Source organism: Panthera leo, chromosome B4, assembly GCF_018350215.1.
Source record: "Panthera leo isolate Ple1 chromosome B4, P.leo_Ple1_pat1.1, whole genome shotgun sequence".
Classification (NCBI taxonomy): domain Eukaryota; kingdom Metazoa; phylum Chordata; class Mammalia; order Carnivora; family Felidae; genus Panthera; species Panthera leo.
Window position 1 is genome coordinate 83,150,035 of NC_056685.1, and position 19,243 is coordinate 83,169,277.

Below are 19,243 nucleotides of genomic sequence, written 5' to 3' on the forward strand. Positions count from 1 at the left end.
GCTGCCCCGGGAGGGAGTGTGGAGGGAACCTCGGTTCACCCCTCATCCCTGCCCCCACCAGGCGCCACCGACTGTAGCAGCTACTTCCGCCTGGGGGTGAAAGGAGTGCGCTTCCAGCCCTGTGAGCGGACCTCCCTCTGCTATGCACCCAGCTGGGTGTGTGACGGTGCCAATGACTGTGGGGACTACAGCGACGAGCGCGACTGCCCAGGTCTACACCAGCCTTGGGTCAGATGCACGGCGGGCGGCGGCCCCCCCAGGGTGGCAGTGCCCTCATGCTTCCCTCTCCCCCCAGGAGTGAAGCGACCCAGATGCCCCTTGAATTACTTTGCCTGCCCCAGTGGGCGCTGCATCCCCATGAGCTGGACGTGTGACAAGGAAGACGACTGTGAGCACGGCGAGGATGAGACCCACTGCAGTGAGTGACCACAGGGCCCACCCACCCGAGCTGGGAGCCCAGAGAACCCATGGCGGGCAGGGGCTTCACCAGAGTTACTGAGTCACTGTCCACACCTCACCTTTTAGTTCCCTCCCAGGAAATGTCCTCCTAGGAGAAGGGCACCCAGGGCCTTAACCCCAGGTCCCACCCCCGGGGGCGAGGGGGCATCTCTCTAGCTCATGCTGACCCCCACAGAGGGATGCCTTGGCATGCACCCTACACCTGCCTGCCCAGCTCAGTGCCATGCCATCCCCTCCCCCCATCTCACTTTGGTTTCCAACTGCCCCAGACAAGTTCTGCTCGGAGGCCCAGTTTGAGTGCCAGAACCATCGGTGCATCTCCAAGCAGTGGCTATGTGATGGCAGTGATGACTGCGGGGATGGCTCAGATGAGGCGGCTCACTGTGGTGAGAGGTGGCTGGGATCGGGCCGGGGAGTTGCTCCCGGGAGGGACAGAGCCCCCCCCCATGCCACCCGCACGTGCACATACCCTACTACGGGAGGGATGGACAGCACAGTGGTGGGAATGTCACCCCCGCTGCCCGGCCCGCTGTGCCTGCTCCCAGCGGCTCCCTGTTCCCCCCACAGAAGGCAAGACGTGCGGCCCCTCCTCCTTCTCCTGCCCGGGCACCCATGTGTGTGTCCCCGAGCGCTGGCTCTGTGATGGTGACAAGGACTGTGCTGACGGTGCCGACGAGAGCATCGCGGCTGGCTGCTGTGAGTGGCAGGGGCCATGAGGAGTGGGGCGGGCAGCAAGCAGCCACAGTCTCTCTTTGCAGTAGGGAAAACTGAAATCAAAGAGAGGAAGTGCTTCAGCAGGGGTCCCTCGGGCAGTCAGTGGCAGAGCCCTGTCTACAACCCACATGGGTGTCTGGACCCTCCATCCAGTGCTCTCTGTCCACTCTGCCACTCAGACCCCACCAAGGTCCCGTGTGACAGTCATCAGCTAGTCAGGGGGAGCTGAGGGGCCATGTCTGTCTCTGTCCGTAGTGTACAACAGCACCTGTGATGACCGTGAGTTCATGTGCCAAAATCGCCAGTGCATCCCTAAGCATTTCGTGTGTGACCATGACCGTGACTGCGCCGATGGCTCCGACGAGTCCCCGGAGTGTGGTGAGCCCGGGGCCTCCCTGGGGGTGGCACCAGGGGTGCGCCCTGCCCTCCCTATGCCCAAGCTCCCAAACTCACCCGGCCCCTCCTCCCCCAGAGTACCCAACGTGCGGCCCCAACGAGTTCCGCTGTGCCAATGGGCGCTGTCTGAGCTCCCGCCAGTGGGAGTGCGATGGGGAAAATGACTGCCACGATCAGAGCGACGAGGCCCCCAAGAACCCACACTGCACCAGCCCAGGTGGGCCCGATGCACGGCCCCCTCCCCACCCTCCATCCCTGGCCCAATGGCCCCCCTGACCTGCCCTCCCCACCCCTTGCAGAGCACAAGTGCAACGCCTCCTCGCAGTTCCTGTGCAGCAGCGGGCGCTGTGTGGCCGAGGCGCTGCTCTGCAACGGCCAGGATGACTGTGGTGACGGCTCAGATGAGCGCGGCTGCCATGTCAACGAGTGTCTCAGCCGCAAGCTCAGTGGCTGCAGCCAGGACTGCGAGGACCTCAAGATTGGCTTCAAGGTGTGCCCCACCCCGGAGTGGGAGCTTCCACTCGCCCAAGACTGGCGGGAGCTCCTTTCTCCACCCCTCGTCCGTTCATTTGTTCGTTCATTCAACAAGGGCTCATTCGGCACCTACTCTGCCAGGCAGTGCTCTGGGCACTTGGGGACACAGCAGAGGAACAAAATCAAAACCTTTACTTGGTTGGGTTCTGCATCCCCTTGGAAAGTAGGGCCAGCAAGGGCTATGGGAGAGGGAGGGGTGTGCAGATGTCAGGCAGGCGCCAAAGTCCAGGTGTGCAGGTCAAGGGAGAGGCCAGACAGGAGCCCAGAATCTGGGAGTTATGAGTCTGGATAGGCTCCCCAATGGAGCGCGTGTAGATGGCCTGTGCTCAGCCACACCAGTGGCAGGGAGGTGATGGGGGACTGGCAGAGGAGCCTGAGAAGGGGCAGCCGCTGGCGTGGGAGAAGAACCGTGTGAGGAAAACCTTGGAGGAGGCGCACCACCAGCTCTGTCAGATAATGCTCACAGGTCACATAAGATGAGGCCTGAGCATTGACCTCTGGGGACAGAAACCGGGTGGTCATCGGTCACTGCAGTGGCTTAGCTGCAGTGAGAGCCAGATGGCTCAGTATCTGTTTGCTGCCTGCCTCCCGCGCCTCAAGGCTGGGCTTCCCCAGCGGAGCCAGCCAGCCCCCGGGGTGGAGGGAACCAGAGCTCTAGGCTCCAGGGCGAGAGGCTCCGACCACAGCCCCTTCCCCAGCCCAAGCCTCCCTGTGCCTGCAGTGCCGCTGCCGCCCCGGCTTCCGCCTGAAGGATGACGGCCGGACGTGTGCCGATGTGGATGAGTGCAGCTCGACCTTCCCCTGCAGCCAGCGCTGCATCAACACGCACGGCAGCTACAAGTGTCTGTGTGTAGAGGGCTACGCCCCCCGCAGCGGCGACCCCCACAGCTGCAAAGCGGTGACTGGTGAGACGGGCGCATGGAGGGGGTCGGATGGCTCAGGCAGCTGGGGACCGGGGGTGCCAGAACATGCCCCAGCTGGCAGCTGAACCAGGACGCTCTGTCTCCAGATGAGGAGCCATTCCTGATCTTTGCCAACCGGTACTACCTGCGCAAGCTCAACCTGGACGGCTCCAACTACACGCTGTTGAAGCAGGTGCCAGAGCCGGCCCTCCTCACCCCCACCCCTGTCCCCAGGCCCAGAGCTATCTTCCCTTCCCCGCCCAGCCCCCTCATCCTCCCCCCTTGGGCCCATGTTCGTCACCTCCTACTCACTCCTCCAGCCACCGGCGTCCTGACTCTGTAGTCATCCCCCACCCCCCACACCCAGGGCCTGAACAACGCCGTCGCCTTGGACTTTGACTACCGAGAGCAGATGATTTACTGGACAGACGTGACAACCCAGGGCAGCATGATCCGAAGGATGCACCTTAACGGAAGCAATGTGCAGGTGAGGCCAGGGGCAGCCCACTCCTCAGCAGACAAACTAGGCTTCGGGGGCCAGAGATCCAGCTGCAGTGCCCCTCCCCAGAGGGCTCACTGTGTTTCAAGGCCATCTCCCCCTCACCCATCGCATCCCACTGAATTATTTCCTCCTCTTCCTTCCCCACGAAGTCACTGCCTAACTCTGTTTGTCCTGGCTTCTTCCTCTGCTCCAAGCTCAGAGAGTGAGGTCTAGGAGATTCCTCCTGCTTTTTCCCTCATTATCAGTAGCTTCCCCCTTATGGCTGCCCTCTCTTAAATTCACGCCCCTAGGCACTGTGGGATTTGGGGTGCAGGAGCTCTCCTCTGGAGACCCCTCTCCTATAGCCTCAGCTGACACTAGGCCTGGGCCTGGGCGTTTTCCATCCATTGTCCTCCCTGCAAGCTGGGGGAGGAAGCTCTACTTCACAGTTGGGGGGGTGCTGGGCCCCCAGAGAGACTGAGGGTCATAACCCTGGTCATCCAGAGCTCTTCTTTCCCTGCCTCTGCCCATAGGTGCTGCACCGGACAGGCCTCAGCAACCCTGACGGGCTGGCTGTGGACTGGGTGGGTGGCAACCTGTACTGGTGCGACAAAGGTCGGGACACCATCGAAGTATCAAAGCTCAACGGGGCCTATCGGACGGTGCTGGTCAGCTCTGGCCTCCGTGAGCCCAGAGCTCTGGTGGTGGACGTGCAGAATGGGTACGAGGGCAAGGAGGGTTGGGGGAGCCCCTGAAGCAAGCAGTATGCTCAGGCATCCAGGCCCAGCCTCCCTGCAGGCTCTTGGTGGGACCAGTCGCTGGATCTCTTGGGGCTCACTGCCCACCCACCTGCCAGGTACCTGTACTGGACAGACTGGGGTGACCACTCACTGATCGGCCGGATAGGCATGGATGGGTCTGGCCGTAGTGTCATCGTGGACACCAAGATCACGTGGCCCAACGGCCTGACACTGGACTACGTCACCGAACGCATCTACTGGGCTGATGCCCGTGAGGACTACATCGAGTTTGCCAGCCTGGATGGCTCTAATCGCCACGTCGGTCAGTGTGCCAGTGAGGCTGCCTGGGCACAGCAGCTCTGGGGGTCGGGGGTGGGGTCTGGAGCTACAGAGGATCAGGCCTTTGGGGCAAGAATAAGGTTAAAAGTCAGACAGCATGGCCTGAGAATGGGGATCTCAGAACGGGGATCCAGAGCACCCCGATGTACGCCCCCTGGACAAGCCCAGGCATGAGGCCACCATCTGAAGGAGAAAGAGAAGTTACTTCTCATGCACAGTTCGGGGCCCCGAGAAAGACAGGAGTAGGATGCCTGGGGTTGGGGTGCTTCGGCACAGGGCATCCTCTAATATTACAGAGCAGGAACCTGCTGTCAGAAAGGCCTGAGTTTGAGTTCCAGCTTTGCCACTTAGCTGTGCGACCTTGGGAAGCCACTTAACCATCTGGAACGGGGGCTGGCGCCCACCTCACAGGGTTATTGTAGGGTTAAGGATGTCTAGTAGGGAAGGCGCTAACCGGCTGCTGGGCCCATTCCCTCCCCGTCTGCAGTGCTGAGCCAGGACATCCCACACATCTTCGCACTGACCCTGTTTGAGGACTACGTGTACTGGACCGACTGGGAGACAAAGTCCATCAACCGAGCCCACAAGACCACGGGCACCAACAAGACACTCCTCATCAGCACCCTGCACCGGCCCATGGACTTGCATGTCTTCCACGCCCTGCGCCAGCCAGATGGTGAGCAGTCAAGGGGTGGGAGCCAGCAAAGAGTGAGCCTGGCATGCAGGGCCCCCGGGGAAGGATATGGCCCAGCAGGATTGGTTCTTCTCTAGCACTGCCTGAGCAGTTTTTGCCAGACACTGGGAAATTAGGGAGGCTATCAACAGGCTCTCAGGAGCTGCAGCCCAGCCTGGGTCCATCCCAGGAGTCTTGTAGCAGCAAGCCCCTGAGGCCAGTCAAGTAGGGTGCGTCCAGGTGTGGACCGCCAAGGCAGGACCCCAAAGGCAGGCGGGCTGTACCCGAGGGAGGGCACAGGTGAGGCAGCATATGAGGCTGCAGGGCTGGCCTGATCCTGGGACCTCAAGAAGAGTCATCTCCCTTCTCTGGCTTCAGCTCCTTCCTAAAGGAGTAGGATTTGGATCTGTCCTGCCTCTGTCCAGAATAGAGTGGGCTAGGCAGCCTTCAGAAGACCAGAAAATGTGGCATCAGTGAGTGCCGCCCTCATTCTGCCAGAGGGCAGTGGCTCAGGGGGCCCTGGCCCATATACTGGGTCCAGTCGGCTGCCCGTTAGCCACTTTCTTTCTGGCAGTGCCCAATCATCCGTGCAAGGTCAACAATGGCGGCTGCAGCAACCTGTGCCTACTGTCCCCCGGTGGGGGCCACAAATGTGCCTGTCCTACCAACTTCTACCTGGGCAGCGATGGGCGCACCTGTGTGTCTAACTGCACAGCAAGTCAGGTGAGGCTCTTCCCCTTGACCCCCATTCACCAATGCCTCGTTCCCCCAACCTCCACTCCTCCTCGGACCCCAACACCCGCTCTAATGTCCTCACGCATCTGGTTTTCCCACGCTAACACCCCCACATTTCTTGCCTACCTCTTGTCTCCCCACAGCAATATTTTTATACCTGTCACCTCACACAAACACCCCCACACCCTAACCCTGACCCTCCCTTACCAGCACCCCCCACCCTGACCCCCACACAGATACCCCATCACCTGGCCTTCCCGCACTCATCATATCCCAACCTTCCATCCAGCTCAGCACCTCCACAAATTACCCTGGTCCTCCCGCTTCTTTGAAACATCGCAGCCCCCCAAAAGAAAGTCTCCTGAGTTTCCCCAGACCCCCACCAACCCCTCTTGCCCCCACCTGCCCTCCAGTTTGTGTGCAAGAACGACAAGTGCATCCCCTTCTGGTGGAAATGTGACACAGAGGACGACTGTGGGGACCACTCAGACGAGCCCCCGGACTGTCGTAAGTGCCCAGAGCAGGGGTGGCAAGAGGGTCCTGCACCGGGGGCAGCCTGACTCTCCAGGCTCTGAGTGGCCATGCCCAGCCCCAGCCTTTCTGACTCTGTGGCTCCCCTCCTGGCAGCCGAATTCAAGTGCCGCCCAGGACAGTTCCAGTGCTCAACAGGCATCTGCACGAACCCTGCCTTCATCTGTGACGGGGACAATGACTGCCAGGACAACAGTGACGAGGCCAACTGCGGTAAAGGGCTGCCCAGCCACTGTCTGCCCTCCTCCCTCCCCCTTTCTCCTTCCCCGGAACTTGGAGGTTTCCTACTAAACTCCAAGGACAAGGAAGCTCAGCCCACAGCAGCCTCCTCTCCAGGCTGGACTCCTGCTGCTCTAGGCCCTGAACCTGCATGCTCCCACTGAGGGGATGAGGTGCCCCCTCGCTGCTCCTGAATCCTCTACCCCCCATTAGTTACCTCACCCTCCTCCCCACCTCCCACAGATATCCACGTCTGCTTGCCCAGTCAGTTCAAGTGCACCAACACCAACCGTTGCATCCCCGGCATCTTCCGTTGCAATGGGCAGGACAACTGTGGAGACGGGGAGGACGAGAGGGACTGCCGTGAGTGCCCAGGGCTGTGGGCAGGGAGCGGGGTGGCAGGGAAACAGACACAGAAACACACTGCACACTGAAGTCTACCCGCCGCTTCTCTGGGCCATGTGGCTGTCAAGTAATGTTATTAGATGGGTGACATAAATTATACAGGGTATGACTTGGTTTGCTGGGAAAAGGTGAAGATTCAGAAAACAAAAAGCACCAAAATTGGAGATAAACTGTCCCTTTCTCCTAAGAAATTTCTAGTGGGACCAGGGCCAGGGCTTGGAAGAGGAAGAAGACGGTGATCTCAAACTGTGGTGGGGGAAAAATGGGCAGGTCCTCATTCTCTCCCCCTACCCTGCAGCCGAAGTGACCTGTGCCCCCAACCAGTTCCAGTGCTCCATCACCAAGCGCTGCATCCCCCGAGTCTGGGTCTGTGACCGGGACAACGACTGCGTGGATGGCAGCGATGAGCCTGCCAACTGCAGTGAGTTGCCTGGTGCCCCCAGAGCCCACCTTCCCTCCACTGCGTCTGCTGTTCCCACCTCATCCCCACCCCGGGTGACCAGCGGCCACTGCATTGCCCTCCCGGCGCGCTCCTGCAAGGATCCTCCCCCTCACCACCAGCTGCCCCCTTGCAGCCCAGATGACCTGTGGAGTGGATGAGTTCCGCTGCAAGGACTCCGGCCGCTGTATCCCCGCTCGCTGGAAGTGTGATGGAGAGGACGACTGTGGGGACGGCTCCGACGAGCCCAAGGAGGAGTGTGGTGAGCTTCCCCAGACCCCGCTCTCAGGGGAAGGCATCCGGCCTGGACAGGACTCAGGCCACCTGCTGACTGGGGCTCAAGCCGCCTGGCACTCGGCTTCCCCTGACCACCACCCCCTGTCTGATTCCCCGTCCCTGCCTCCACCGGCACTTCCTCGGCACATACCCGCGCAGAATCTTCTCTGCCTGCCTAACAGAGGGGGCTCCATTAATCCCCTCCCCCAAGCGGCTCCTCCCACTCGTGTCCCACTGGGCCCCATAACCTTCTCGAATCTCAGAACACTGCTTGGCCTCCCCCCGCTGATCTTTCTCCCACTCCTGGCCATCCTGCCCATGCCTGTCTGAAACCCTCGGGCCTGTCCCCGCTCTGTCCCTGACTGCCCCGATGTTTGCCTCCCAATCTTGCCTCCCCAGACGAGCGCACCTGTGAGCCCTACCAGTTCCGCTGCAAGAACAACCGTTGCGTGCCAGGGCGCTGGCAGTGCGATTATGACAACGACTGTGGGGATAACTCAGACGAGGAGAGCTGCAGTATGTCCCCCCACCCCCCCGCCCCGCCCCACCCCCACAGACCTGGGGCTCCTCCCTTCTCAGCACCCCTGTCCCCACCAGGCTGGCCGGCACAGGTGGCTGCCTCCCAGGGCTGGGGGTCAGGTGCCCCCTCCCTGCTCACCCCACCCCACCCCACTCCATGTCGTGTATTTGAGTTTGTGCCATTTCACCTCATCTCATGTTTCTCTCCATTTTCACACTGTCCTCTTGGGGTTGCAGAGGTAGGTGTCTCTGATGTGCCCCTGCTCCCACCACACCCCCTGCCACTGCCCCAGAGCCCACCCGTCCGTCCCCGTGCTGTGCCTCAGCCCATCATCCTTTACTGGCCTCTCCCTAAACCCTGGTGCTTGTCTTAGTGGTCTTGTCCCTTTCCTGTTCCCCTCGACCCCCCGCACACAGTCTGTCCCTAGGGCAGAACCAGGGACCCATGCCCTCTCTCGTGTATCTGCCCCAGAGGGGTAAGTGTGAGCCTCCTCTGTACCCAGCTGATCCCATGAGGGCAGCCAGTTGGCTGGCGTGGTCATTATGCCAGTCAACTGTGGCTTTCAGGGACACAAGGACGGGTGGTATTGTTCTGCCAAGGGCTGGAGATACTCCAAGGGCTGAGTCCCTGTGCCCACCCTCCTGGGGCGTGTTTCTCCCCTGTCCTTCTCCAGCCCCTCGGCCCTGCTCTGAGAGCGAGTTCTCCTGTGCCAATGGCCGCTGCATTGCTGGGCGCTGGAAATGCGATGGGGACCATGACTGTGCAGATGGCTCAGACGAGGTGTGTAGGGAGAGGAGAAGGAGGGAGGGATGGCCTCAGAAGAATCAGGACAGAGCTACAGGGGTGCCCCGATCTGACCAGGATGCTTGCTCCTGTGCCCACAGAAAGACTGCACTCCCCGATGTGACATGGACCAGTTCCAGTGCAAGAGTGGTCACTGCATCCCTCTGCGCTGGCGCTGTGATGCGGATGCCGACTGCATGGACGGCAGTGATGAGGAAGCCTGTGGCACTGGCGGTGAGGCCCTGCCACCACCCCCCACCCCACCATGTGGCCCAGTCATTCACCTCATTCTTTGTCTTCTGTAGTCATTGTTCATACAAAAAATATTTCTTAAGCACCTGCCATGTGTCAGGCACCGTTCTAGGCGTTGGGGATATAGCAGTGAACAACACACAGGGCCTCTGGGTACACGTTGGGACAGGTTGTTCCCTCCACAACGGCACTTAGTCAAGGGGCCAGTTGGACCAAAATCCAGCAGAAACCTGTTGGCTGTGTCCACCCAGACTCCACCCCACAAGTTCCTACAGGGCAATCAGCTGCCCTGACAAACAGAGTCCTTGTTCACTTTGCTTTCCGGGAGCAACGAGACAGTGCCTGCCCCTGGCTAACCTGGCTGGGCTCAGTGGCCCGAGGCCACACTGTGAAGCTTGGGTAAGAGAAGCCTGGGACTTAGAGCAGAGACCCACCCAACAATGAGGACAGACATCCTGGCTCTGCCTTGATAGTCTGGAACCTGGGTCTCCTGACTCCCAGCCCAGTGCTCCTCCTTTCTGCCTGCCATGAACTACAGTAGGCCCCAGTGCCCTGCTACAACCACTAGAGAAAGAGGGCACTCTTGGCCTCTGTGTACACACTTCCCCAAAAAGGCCTCTTCTCCCCTAAATACCAGAGGAGGCAGTTCTGCTCAGCTGCCCAGCAGGTATAAAGGTAGGAGACCTGGGTTCATTCTGGTTGTACCACTGCTTGCCTGGTGACCCCTCTGGGCCACCTCCTGTGGTGGGAAGGGCCTGGGCAAGATCCTGCCCCCCAGCAGCCAGCCTGGGGCTTAGGGCTCATTTTTGGCTCTTTGCACGCCCCCGGCGCCCAGTGCGGACCTGCCCCCTGGACGAGTTCCAGTGCAACAACACGCTGTGCAAGCCGCTGGCGTGGAAGTGCGATGGCGAGGACGACTGCGGGGACAATTCAGACGAAAACCCGGAGGAGTGCGGTGAGGCTGGGGGGGCGGGGCCCAGGGCGGGGGGCGGGGCTCTCATGCTCCCCGGGCGCTGCAGGCCCGCCCCCAAGGCTGATTCTGGCTCTGTCCCCTCCCACCCCTGCAGCCAGGTTTGTGTGCCCTCCTAACCGGCCCTTCCGTTGCAAGAACGACCGCGTCTGCCTGTGGATCGGGCGCCAATGCGATGGCACAGACAACTGCGGGGATGGGACTGATGAGGAGGACTGTGGTGAGCAGGGGGCCAGTGGAAGCAGCCTGGCGGGGCGGGGGTGATAGTTTGGGTACTGCACAGTGGGTGGCGGCGGGCCAGGTGGAAACTCGGGGAGGGGGGGGGAGTAGTATCCATTGTGGGGAGTCTGGGGGCCTTTCCTTGGGAGAGAGAGGTTTCTGAGGAAGGCAGGGAGGCTGCCCGGTGCCCTAGGTCTTGAGGTGGAGCATCCCCTGAAGCTTGACAAACAGCCCCAGACACAGTGGGGGGGGCAGGGGGTTGGGAGGGGGCTGTGGGAGGAGGCCCCGGGGTGGTGAATATCCAGATCTGAAGCCCCCACCTTCCCCAGAGCCCCCCACGGCCCAGACCCCCCACTGCAAAGACAAGAAGGAGTTTCTGTGCCGGAACCAGCGCTGCCTGTCCTCCTCGCTGCGCTGCAACATGTTCGATGACTGCGGGGACGGCTCTGATGAGGAGGACTGCAGCATCGGTGAGCCCTGCGTGCTAAGGAACTGGCGGCGGGGGGCCTGCGGAGGGCCAGAGAACCCAGGCCCAAGCCCAGGGTGGCTCAGGAGAGAGGGCCCACTCTGTCCCCCACAGACCCCAAGCTGACCAGCTGCGCCACCAACGCCAGCATCTGCGGGGATGAGGCACGCTGCGTGCGCACCGAGAAAGCCGCCTACTGCGCCTGCCGCTCGGGCTTCCACACTGTGCCAGGCCAGCCCGGATGCCAAGGTAAGAAGGCGGGACTCAGAGGGGGCGGGAAGAAACCCGGGACTCTCCATGACCCTCCCCTGTAACCCTCAGACATCAATGAGTGCCTGCGCTTCGGCACCTGCTCGCAGCTCTGCAACAACACCAAGGGTGGCCACCTCTGCAGCTGCGCCCGCAACTTCATGAAGACTCACAACACCTGCAAGGCCGAAGGTACCAGCCTACCAGCCGGAAGAGGACAGAAAGAGTGGGTGGGGCTATGCAACACCAGAGTGTAAATGGGGCTAACGTGAATGGACGTGCTCCCCTTGGCACACCCATGCCCAGGCGCAGGAGCCCAGACCCACGGGCCCAGCTGCCAGCAGCACAGAGGCTGGCATCAGTGCACGGGGTGCCGGTTGGGGAGCTGGTTCATCTGGAGAAGTCTGGGGTGGGGGCAACATACCCATATCCCACATGTGCCTCTTCACCCGCCACTCCCAGGAGGAGAGCACACAGACGCGCGTCACCACACAATCACGTTGTAGCTAGCCCCTTTGCTTCTTATTTTCAGCTTCATTGAGATATAATTGACAAAGCTGTCAGATATTTAGTGTGAACAGGTGATGATTTGATGTATGTACACCTGGTGAAAGGTTTCCCTTCATTGAGTTAACACAACTATCATCTCATTCACCTTTTGGGGGGGTGGGAACGTGTATATGCTCTGACGCACACCTGCACCTGCCTGTGTACAGACACCCCCCCCAAACACCCGTGCACACACATCCATGTGCACACGAGGGCATGTATGAATACACAGCCCCACCACGCACGTCCAGGTGCACTCACGTGCCGGTGCGTGCCTACACCCCTCCGTGCCAGTGCACACACACCCCCACATGCATGTGTGCCCACGGGCATATATCAGACAGCATGTAGCACAGTGTGGTGATGCCAGCCAGTGACAATGAGGAGACAGAAGTCCCTGAGGCTGGAGAGGCAGAGAAGATTTCCTGGAGGAGCGGGTCCTATTGGACCAGCTCAGGGAAGGAGAGGAGGGAGCATATCCCGGCACCAGGCCTGGCATCCCCCAGCCCTGGCCTCCTGCCCCTGCCTTTTTCTGCACCTGACACCGGGACTTTTGCCCCTCCAGGCTCTGAGTATCAGGTCCTATACATCGCCGATGACAACGAGATCCGCAGCCTGTTCCCCAGTCACCCCCATTCGGCTTACGAGCAGGCCTTCCAGGGTGACGAGAGTGTCCGCATTGATGCCATGGATGTCCATGTCAAGGCTGGCCGTGTCTATTGGACCAACTGGCACACAGGCACCATCTCTTACCGCAGCCTGCCACCTGCCGCACCTCCCACCACTTCCAACCGCCACCGGCGACAGATTGACCGGGGTGTCACCCACCTCAATGTGAGCACCCCACCTGGGATGGGATCTCCACAGATTGGATGGGAAGACTGCAAAGAGCAGAGGGTTCAGAGCAGGGTTTGAAAAGGACAGTGGAAGGGGACAAAGGGTGAGACTGACGGGCAAAGGCATTCGGGATTATGTTGTGGGCATGACAGGTGGACAGAGCAATGAGAATTATCAGTAGCTGGCTCTGCCACATTGCAGCCCAAGGTGGCAGGGTACGATGGACACACTGGCCTTCAGCATCAGAGCCACGTTCAGTTCCTGATTGTCACCGCCATCCACTGTGTCAGTCTCAGCCACCTATTTGACCTCTTTGGGCCTTTGTTCCTCAGTAGAGCGAGGTAATAATATCTCATCCAGCAAAACATGTGAAAGCTCTAGGTATGGCCCATAAGGTAAGTGTCCATTGAACCTCTTCAAAATCAGAGAACCGGCTCCCGATCTGGGATGACTTTTTAACAGGGACGAGCTGGCAGGTGCAGGTGGGGATAATGGGCAGGAAGACAAAAGGTGGTAGCCCCTGACATTATCACCCTCCCCCATTCAGATCTCAGGGCTCAAGATGCCACGGGGCATCGCCGTCGACTGGGTGGCCGGGAACGTGTACTGGACTGACTCAGGCCGAGATGTGATCGAGGTGGCGCAAATGAAGGGCGAGAACCGCAAGACGCTCATCTCGGGCATGATCGACGAGCCACACGCCATTGTGGTGGACCCGCTGAGAGGGTATGCGGGGGTCCCGGGGGGAAGGCCAGGGAAGCCTCTGGGGCAGCCCAGCATCCCCAGGTGTGTCCCTCCCCTTCCAGACCACCCTGGAGTCGGAGTCCTCCTCCGGCCCTTGGGCCTTCAGGCCACCTCCATCTTTGGTGCTCCCCGGTGCCGCCTTTGCCCAGAATCCCCAGCTGGCCTGCTCGGGCAGGGGCCTGCCCTCCACTTGCCTGGCCATCATGTGCAGCCAAGTTTGGGCTGCTTGTTTGCTCCAGGGGGCAGCTCTGCCCACTTTGATGTCTCTGGATCGGCACCTTGTAGTTTTAGAGTAAAAGATCCTTAACCTGATCAGGGACCTGACTCCCCTCGTTCTCTCTGGAGGAGGTAGACAGAACACTCTCCTCCCAATACCCAGCAGTCTCTATGCCCAAGCCACAACCTGGTGGCCCATCTCGCTCAGCCTCCTCTGGCAGCCCTCAGGTCCTACCCATGCTCAATTCTTCTCCTTCCCCAGCACCATGTACTGGTCAGACTGGGGGAATCACCCCAAAATTGAAACGGCAGCAATGGACGGGACCCTTCGGGAGACACTGGTACAGGACAACATCCAATGGCCTACAGGTCCGTGGAGGCAGGGGCAAGGGGTGTGGGAGGGGTGGGTTTGCTGAGCCTGAGGTCACATTAAAGCTTGGAGGAGAAGGGGCTTGGACTGGGATGGGCAATGAGTTATGGAGACTTTTTCTAGAAGTGACTGGGAGTGGTCATGGGAACAGGGTAGAGCTGTCCCAAACATGGAGACACTTCTGCTTTTCCTCGAGCCTGGGGTGGCAGAGGCTGGGCCTTCACAGTGCTCTCTGCCTCCCCTCAGGCCTGGCTGTGGATTATCACAATGAAAGGCTGTACTGGGCAGATGCCAAGCTCTCAGTCATCGGCAGCATCCGGCTCAATGGCACGGACCCCATCGTGGCTGCTGACAGCAAACGAGGTCAGCATCCTAGAGCAGCCTCAGCCAGCGCTGCCCTCGGGCCTCTTGTCCTCCCCACTGAGTCCAAAGGCCTCACCCAGCACCTGCCATCCTCCTCATCCTGGCCCCCAACAGTCCTACAGTGCCTTCTAGGCCTACCCCCACTGGACTCCCTGTGTACCAGCCCTGCACCCTCTGGCCCACTTGCCCATTCATTCATTCTACCAATGACATTGAGTTGCATGGAAGCAACAAAGGTGGCAGGAGGAGCTTAGTAGATGTGGGGAGAGGGAACAGCAGTCCTTCCTGACCGCAGAAGTCTAGGGCTGATGGGACCTTTTGCCAGTAGTGGCCACAAGAGGTGGAACAGGTTGGGGGGAGTTTTGTTTGGAATGTGTTGAGTTTGAGGTGACACAGGAGCCCAGGTGTCCTGGAGAGTGACCAGGGCCTGAGTCCCCTCTGAGTCTACCTCCTCCCCCAGGCCTAAGTCACCCCTTCAGCATCGACGTCTTTGAGGATTACATCTACGGCGTCACCTACATTAATAATCGTGTCTTCAAGATTCATAAGTTTGGACACAGCCCCTTGATCAACCTGACAGGGGGCCTGAGCCACGCCTCCGATGTGGTCCTGTACCACCAACACAAACAGCCTGAAGGTAGGCACAGGGGGACAGCCCAGTCTGAGCCCGGGAAGGCCTGGGGGCAGAGTCTCCAGGCTGTAGCCTCGGGTACTGGGCATTGTGGCAGGGACATTCTGGGTCCACGAGGCTCAGCATCCTCCCACCCCTGCCCACACCTGCAGTGACCAACCCCTGTGACCGCAAGAAGTGTGAGTGGCTCTGCCTGCTGAGCCCCAGCGGGCCTGTCTGTACCTGTCCCAATGGGAAGCGGCTGGACAATGGCACCTGTGTGGCCGTGCCCTCGCCCACGCCACCACCAGATGGTATGCTTGTGCCCCTCCCAGGTCCCCACCCTCTGCCCCGGGACCTTCTTCCCTGAGTTCCCCTCTTCCCCTGGCTCTGTGCCCTGATGGTCCTTCCCGCAGCTCCTCGACCCGGAACCTGTAACCTGCAGTGCTTCAATGGCGGCAGCTGCTTCCTCAATGCACGGAGGCAGCCCAAGTGCCGCTGCCAGCCCCGATACACAGGCGACAAGTGTGAGCTGGACCAGTGCTGGGAGTACTGTCGCAACGGGGGCACCTGCGCTGCCTCCCCCTCTGGTACGGCCTTCAGTTCTCCCGCCAAGACTGCGCCCAGCTCCTCAGCCCCAGCCTCCCGCCTCTCAGCCCACTGGTTCTGCCTGGGGCGGATCCCCAGACCCTGTCCCACCCTGCTCCCCCTCTCTCTCCCCTCCTGCCCGCAGCCCACAGCCCCAGTGCCCCCGTTCCTCTGCTGCGTGCCTTCCACCCGGGCCTCCCAGCCCTGGTCCCCTCCAGTGGGGCCGGCGCCTGGGTGGGCCACGGTCCCGCTCACACATCCTCTCCCGCCAGGCATGCCCACGTGCCGCTGCCCCACAGGCTTCACGGGCCCCAAATGCACCCAGCAGGTGTGTGCGGGCTACTGTGCCAACAACAGCACCTGCACCGTCAACCAGGGCAACCAGCCCCAGTGCCGATGCCTACCTGGCTTCCTGGGTGACCGCTGCCAGTACCGTGAGTGAGCCATCCTTGGGCCCCAAGGGAGGGGATGACAGGAGCTCGGGGACCTAGAGCCAAGGGTGATGGTCAAGAGGCAGATTCTGGGGGAGGGAGGCCATTCGCAGCTCAAGCAGTCTCTAGGTGATCCCCCCCATCCCTGTAGAGGTGTCAGCACACTTCTCCCAAGGTGGTGAGCCCTGTGGCATCAGGATTATTCAAGCGAAAGCAGTGCCCTGCCAGGCTGTTTGGGGACGTCCTTATACTCTAAACCTGTGACGGGGGAGGGGGACAGCAGGGGGCTCAGGAGGAGGTGAGAGTCACCTAAAAGACCTAGGAGTCCCCTTAGTGTCTGGCTCTCCCCACCCACAACCTGTGGAGGACCCTCATGAGGGTGGGGCTTGAGGCACCTCCTCTCCCACCCCCCAACTGCAGGGCAGTGCTCCAGCTACTGTGAGAACTTTGGCACGTGCCAGATGGCCGCCGACGGCTCCCGGCAGTGCCGCTGCACCGCCTACTTCGAGGGGCCGAGGTGCGAGGTAAACAAGTGCAGCCGCTGTCTGGACGGAGCCTGTGTGGTCAACAAGCAGAGTGGGGACGTCACCTGCAAGTGAGTGGGGCCTGCCCCCACGGTTCTGCCCGGCCTTGACTCTGCCCTGCCCCGGCCTCACGCTCCCTGGCCTGCCCCCGCCCCCGCCCTGCCCCTTCCTTAGCACTTCCAACACCCCCTCCCGGCCCCACCCCTTCCTCAGCACCTCAGACACCCCCTCCCAGTCCACCCAGCCTGTCATTCCTTCCTGCAGCTGCTCTGATGGCCGGGTGGCCCCCAGCTGTCTGACCTGTGTTGGCCACTGCAGCAATGGTGGTTCCTGTACCATGAACAGCAAAATGATGCCTGAGTGCCAGTGAGTTGGACCTGAGCCTTTCTAAGACCTAGACCATCTCCCCCTCCCCAAATCTGAGCGGGACACTCGGGACCCTATGGCCCCTCCCAGTCCCCTGGCAGCCATGACTATGGAGGTCATGCCTACTCAGCTCTGCCCCTCCCGTCTACAGGTGCCCACCCCACATGGCGGGGCCCCGGTGTGAGGAGCAGGTGGTCAGCCAGCAGCAGCCTGGACGTAGGTGGCAGGGGACGGGGAGACAGAGCTTCAGGGACCTGGAGCAGGGATATTTGGGCCTCACTTCCCTGAGCCTCTCTGACTCAATTTCCCACCTCCTCCCCTCCAGATATGGCCTCTATCCTCATCCCTCTGCTGTTGTTCCTGCTGGTGCTTCTGGTAGCCGGAGTGGTTTTCTGGTACAAGCGGCGAGTCCGAGGGTGAGTTGTGGAGAGTCTGGAAAATTCTGGCTATTCATTTATCACCCTAACCTTGCCCTCCTATCATCCCTGCCCCCTTATAATCCTGCCTCCCCAGGGCTAAGGGCTTCCAGCACCAGCGGATGACCAATGGGGCCATGAATGTGGAGATTGGGAACCCCACGTATAAGATGTATGAAGGCGGGGAGCCTGATGACGTAGGGGGCCTACTGGATGCTGACTTTGCACTGGACCCTGACAAGGTGAGCTGGGAGGACAGAGGAGGAGGCTTCCAGGGCAGGGACAAGAGGCTGTGGGTGGGGTGACTGAGGGTACGGAGTCGGATGATGGAATGGAGGCGGGGGAGGTAGGGCGCCTGGGCCACAGATCCCATCCCCTGTGCCCCACCTGAACCCTCTGTCACCTTGCAGCCCACCAACTTCACCAACCCTGTGTATGCCACACTCTACATGGGTGGCCACGGCAGCCGCCACTCCCTGGCCAGCACGGACGAGAAGCGAGAACTCCTGGGCCGGGGTCCTGAGGACGAGATAGGGGACCCCTTGGCATAGGGCCCTGACCACTGGACTCAGCCCAGAGAGCCTCCTGCCCCCTGCCAGAGAAGTCCTTCAACGAGCCCCCTCCTGCCCAGCCAGCCCCTCCTCGGCCCTGCCGGGTGTATAAATGTAAAAAATGAAGGAATTACTTTTTATATGTGAGTGAGCAAGTGAGCAAGCGAGCACAGTATTATCTCTCTCCGTTCTCCTCCTTCCTGCCTGCTCCTCAGCACCCCCCTCATGCTGCCTTCAGGGAGGGGGGCAGGGAGGACTCTGGGGGCTCCTGTGGCTCACAGGTACCCACCTCCCACCTTCCACCAAAATGCACCCCCACTGGGAGAGCTGGTGGTGCTGCCCCCCTCCCTGTTCAAGACACTTTGTCAAGGCTCTCCCCTCTCTCGCCCCACCCCCATCTTATCCCTCCCAGCTCTCTGAGGGCCAGTTCTGGGGAGGGAGAGTCCTTTGCTGCCCCTGTCTGGAAGATTTGGCTCTGGCTGAAGTAGCAAGGAAAGGATGGAATTTTTTAGTTCTTGGGGGATGCCATTCGATGCTCCAGCCCCCAACTCTAGGGGCACCTGAGATGGCCATGCTCAACACCCCTCCCAGACAGGCCCTCCCTCTCTCCAGTGCCCCCACCGCGGCTCCCAGGGCTGGAGACTTTCTTTGGTAAACAGTCCCCCAGCCTCCTCCTCCCTCCCCTGGGGATGAGGAGGAAGTGGGGCACACCAAGAAAGGGTAAGCGGGCAGCCCCGCTTTGGGGACATGAACGTTTTAATAATTTTTGCTGAATTCCTTTACAACTAAATAACACAGATATTGTTATAAATAAAATTGTAAAAAAAAAAAAAAAAGAAAGAAAGAAAAAAGCCATTTGTGTCTACCTATGAGTGTCAGACTCTGGGAGCTGGGCTGTGCTTGCCTGCTTCGGCCACCAGAGGGAGACATGCTCTGTGCTGGAGGCAGGACTGGGGAGTCTGGTCTTGAGAAGTGCCCTTCTCCCTGAGCTGCCTCCCTCTCCATCTGGCTGGCAGGGGAAGGGGGTGGCACTGGACTTGATGAGGAAGATCTGCTTCTCCTGGCTGTGTGACCTTGGGCCAGTGACTTCACCTTTCTGGATCTTGTATTCCCTGTGGCTCTAGGACAGTAACTCCAAAATCTGTTTCTCTGCATTGTCGCTTACAGGGCACCACCAGCCCTACCCAAAACGATCTCCCACAGTGAGAAATCCCACTGTAAGAACTGAACACAGTGGGGTTGTCAAGGGCTTTCTGATCCTTCAGGGTGGTCCCACACAGCTCTCTGTGCCTGAGTTTGCTGCTGAAGCGCAAATATCCTCACAGAGTCTAATTAATCAGATGCCAAGAGTAGAACCCTAGATTCAGGAGGAGGGG

The 19,243-nt window shown here is 60.4% G+C and overlaps 1 protein-coding gene across 2 annotated transcripts in view; it reads left to right on the forward strand.

Moving 5' to 3' along the window:
- LRP1 (LDL receptor related protein 1) overlaps positions 1-18,703 on the forward strand; it is an 81,381-nt gene extending 62,678 nt beyond the window's left edge. For both annotated transcript variants that reach the window (XM_042946930.1, XM_042946932.1), the window contains 41 exons: positions 62-211; positions 296-418; positions 729-845; positions 1,027-1,155; positions 1,429-1,551; positions 1,646-1,786; positions 1,869-2,059; positions 2,825-3,008; positions 3,113-3,198; positions 3,373-3,492; positions 4,020-4,207; positions 4,343-4,548; positions 5,053-5,241; positions 5,813-5,961; positions 6,387-6,480; positions 6,601-6,717; positions 6,967-7,086; positions 7,427-7,549; positions 7,704-7,829; positions 8,243-8,359; positions 9,037-9,143; positions 9,248-9,380; positions 10,234-10,353; positions 10,466-10,588; positions 10,917-11,057; positions 11,168-11,302; positions 11,375-11,494; positions 12,417-12,685; positions 13,236-13,414; positions 13,911-14,017; positions 14,265-14,381; positions 14,842-15,018; positions 15,165-15,305; positions 15,408-15,581; positions 15,852-16,013; positions 16,431-16,605; positions 16,799-16,900; positions 17,052-17,116; positions 17,226-17,316; positions 17,414-17,558; positions 17,727-18,703. In XM_042946930.1, the coding sequence (XP_042802864.1) occupies positions 62-211; positions 296-418; positions 729-845; positions 1,027-1,155; positions 1,429-1,551; positions 1,646-1,786; positions 1,869-2,059; positions 2,825-3,008; positions 3,113-3,198; positions 3,373-3,492; positions 4,020-4,207; positions 4,343-4,548; positions 5,053-5,241; positions 5,813-5,961; positions 6,387-6,480; positions 6,601-6,717; positions 6,967-7,086; positions 7,427-7,549; positions 7,704-7,829; positions 8,243-8,359; positions 9,037-9,143; positions 9,248-9,380; positions 10,234-10,353; positions 10,466-10,588; positions 10,917-11,057; positions 11,168-11,302; positions 11,375-11,494; positions 12,417-12,685; positions 13,236-13,414; positions 13,911-14,017; positions 14,265-14,381; positions 14,842-15,018; positions 15,165-15,305; positions 15,408-15,581; positions 15,852-16,013; positions 16,431-16,605; positions 16,799-16,900; positions 17,052-17,116; positions 17,226-17,316; positions 17,414-17,558; positions 17,727-17,867 (5,717 nt within the window). In that variant the 3' untranslated portion in view covers positions 17,868-18,703. The remainder of the gene's footprint in view (positions 1-61; positions 212-295; positions 419-728; positions 846-1,026; positions 1,156-1,428; positions 1,552-1,645; positions 1,787-1,868; positions 2,060-2,824; positions 3,009-3,112; positions 3,199-3,372; positions 3,493-4,019; positions 4,208-4,342; positions 4,549-5,052; positions 5,242-5,812; positions 5,962-6,386; positions 6,481-6,600; positions 6,718-6,966; positions 7,087-7,426; positions 7,550-7,703; positions 7,830-8,242; positions 8,360-9,036; positions 9,144-9,247; positions 9,381-10,233; positions 10,354-10,465; positions 10,589-10,916; positions 11,058-11,167; positions 11,303-11,374; positions 11,495-12,416; positions 12,686-13,235; positions 13,415-13,910; positions 14,018-14,264; positions 14,382-14,841; positions 15,019-15,164; positions 15,306-15,407; positions 15,582-15,851; positions 16,014-16,430; positions 16,606-16,798; positions 16,901-17,051; positions 17,117-17,225; positions 17,317-17,413; positions 17,559-17,726) is intronic.
- Positions 18,704-19,243: the final 540 nt, after the last annotated feature.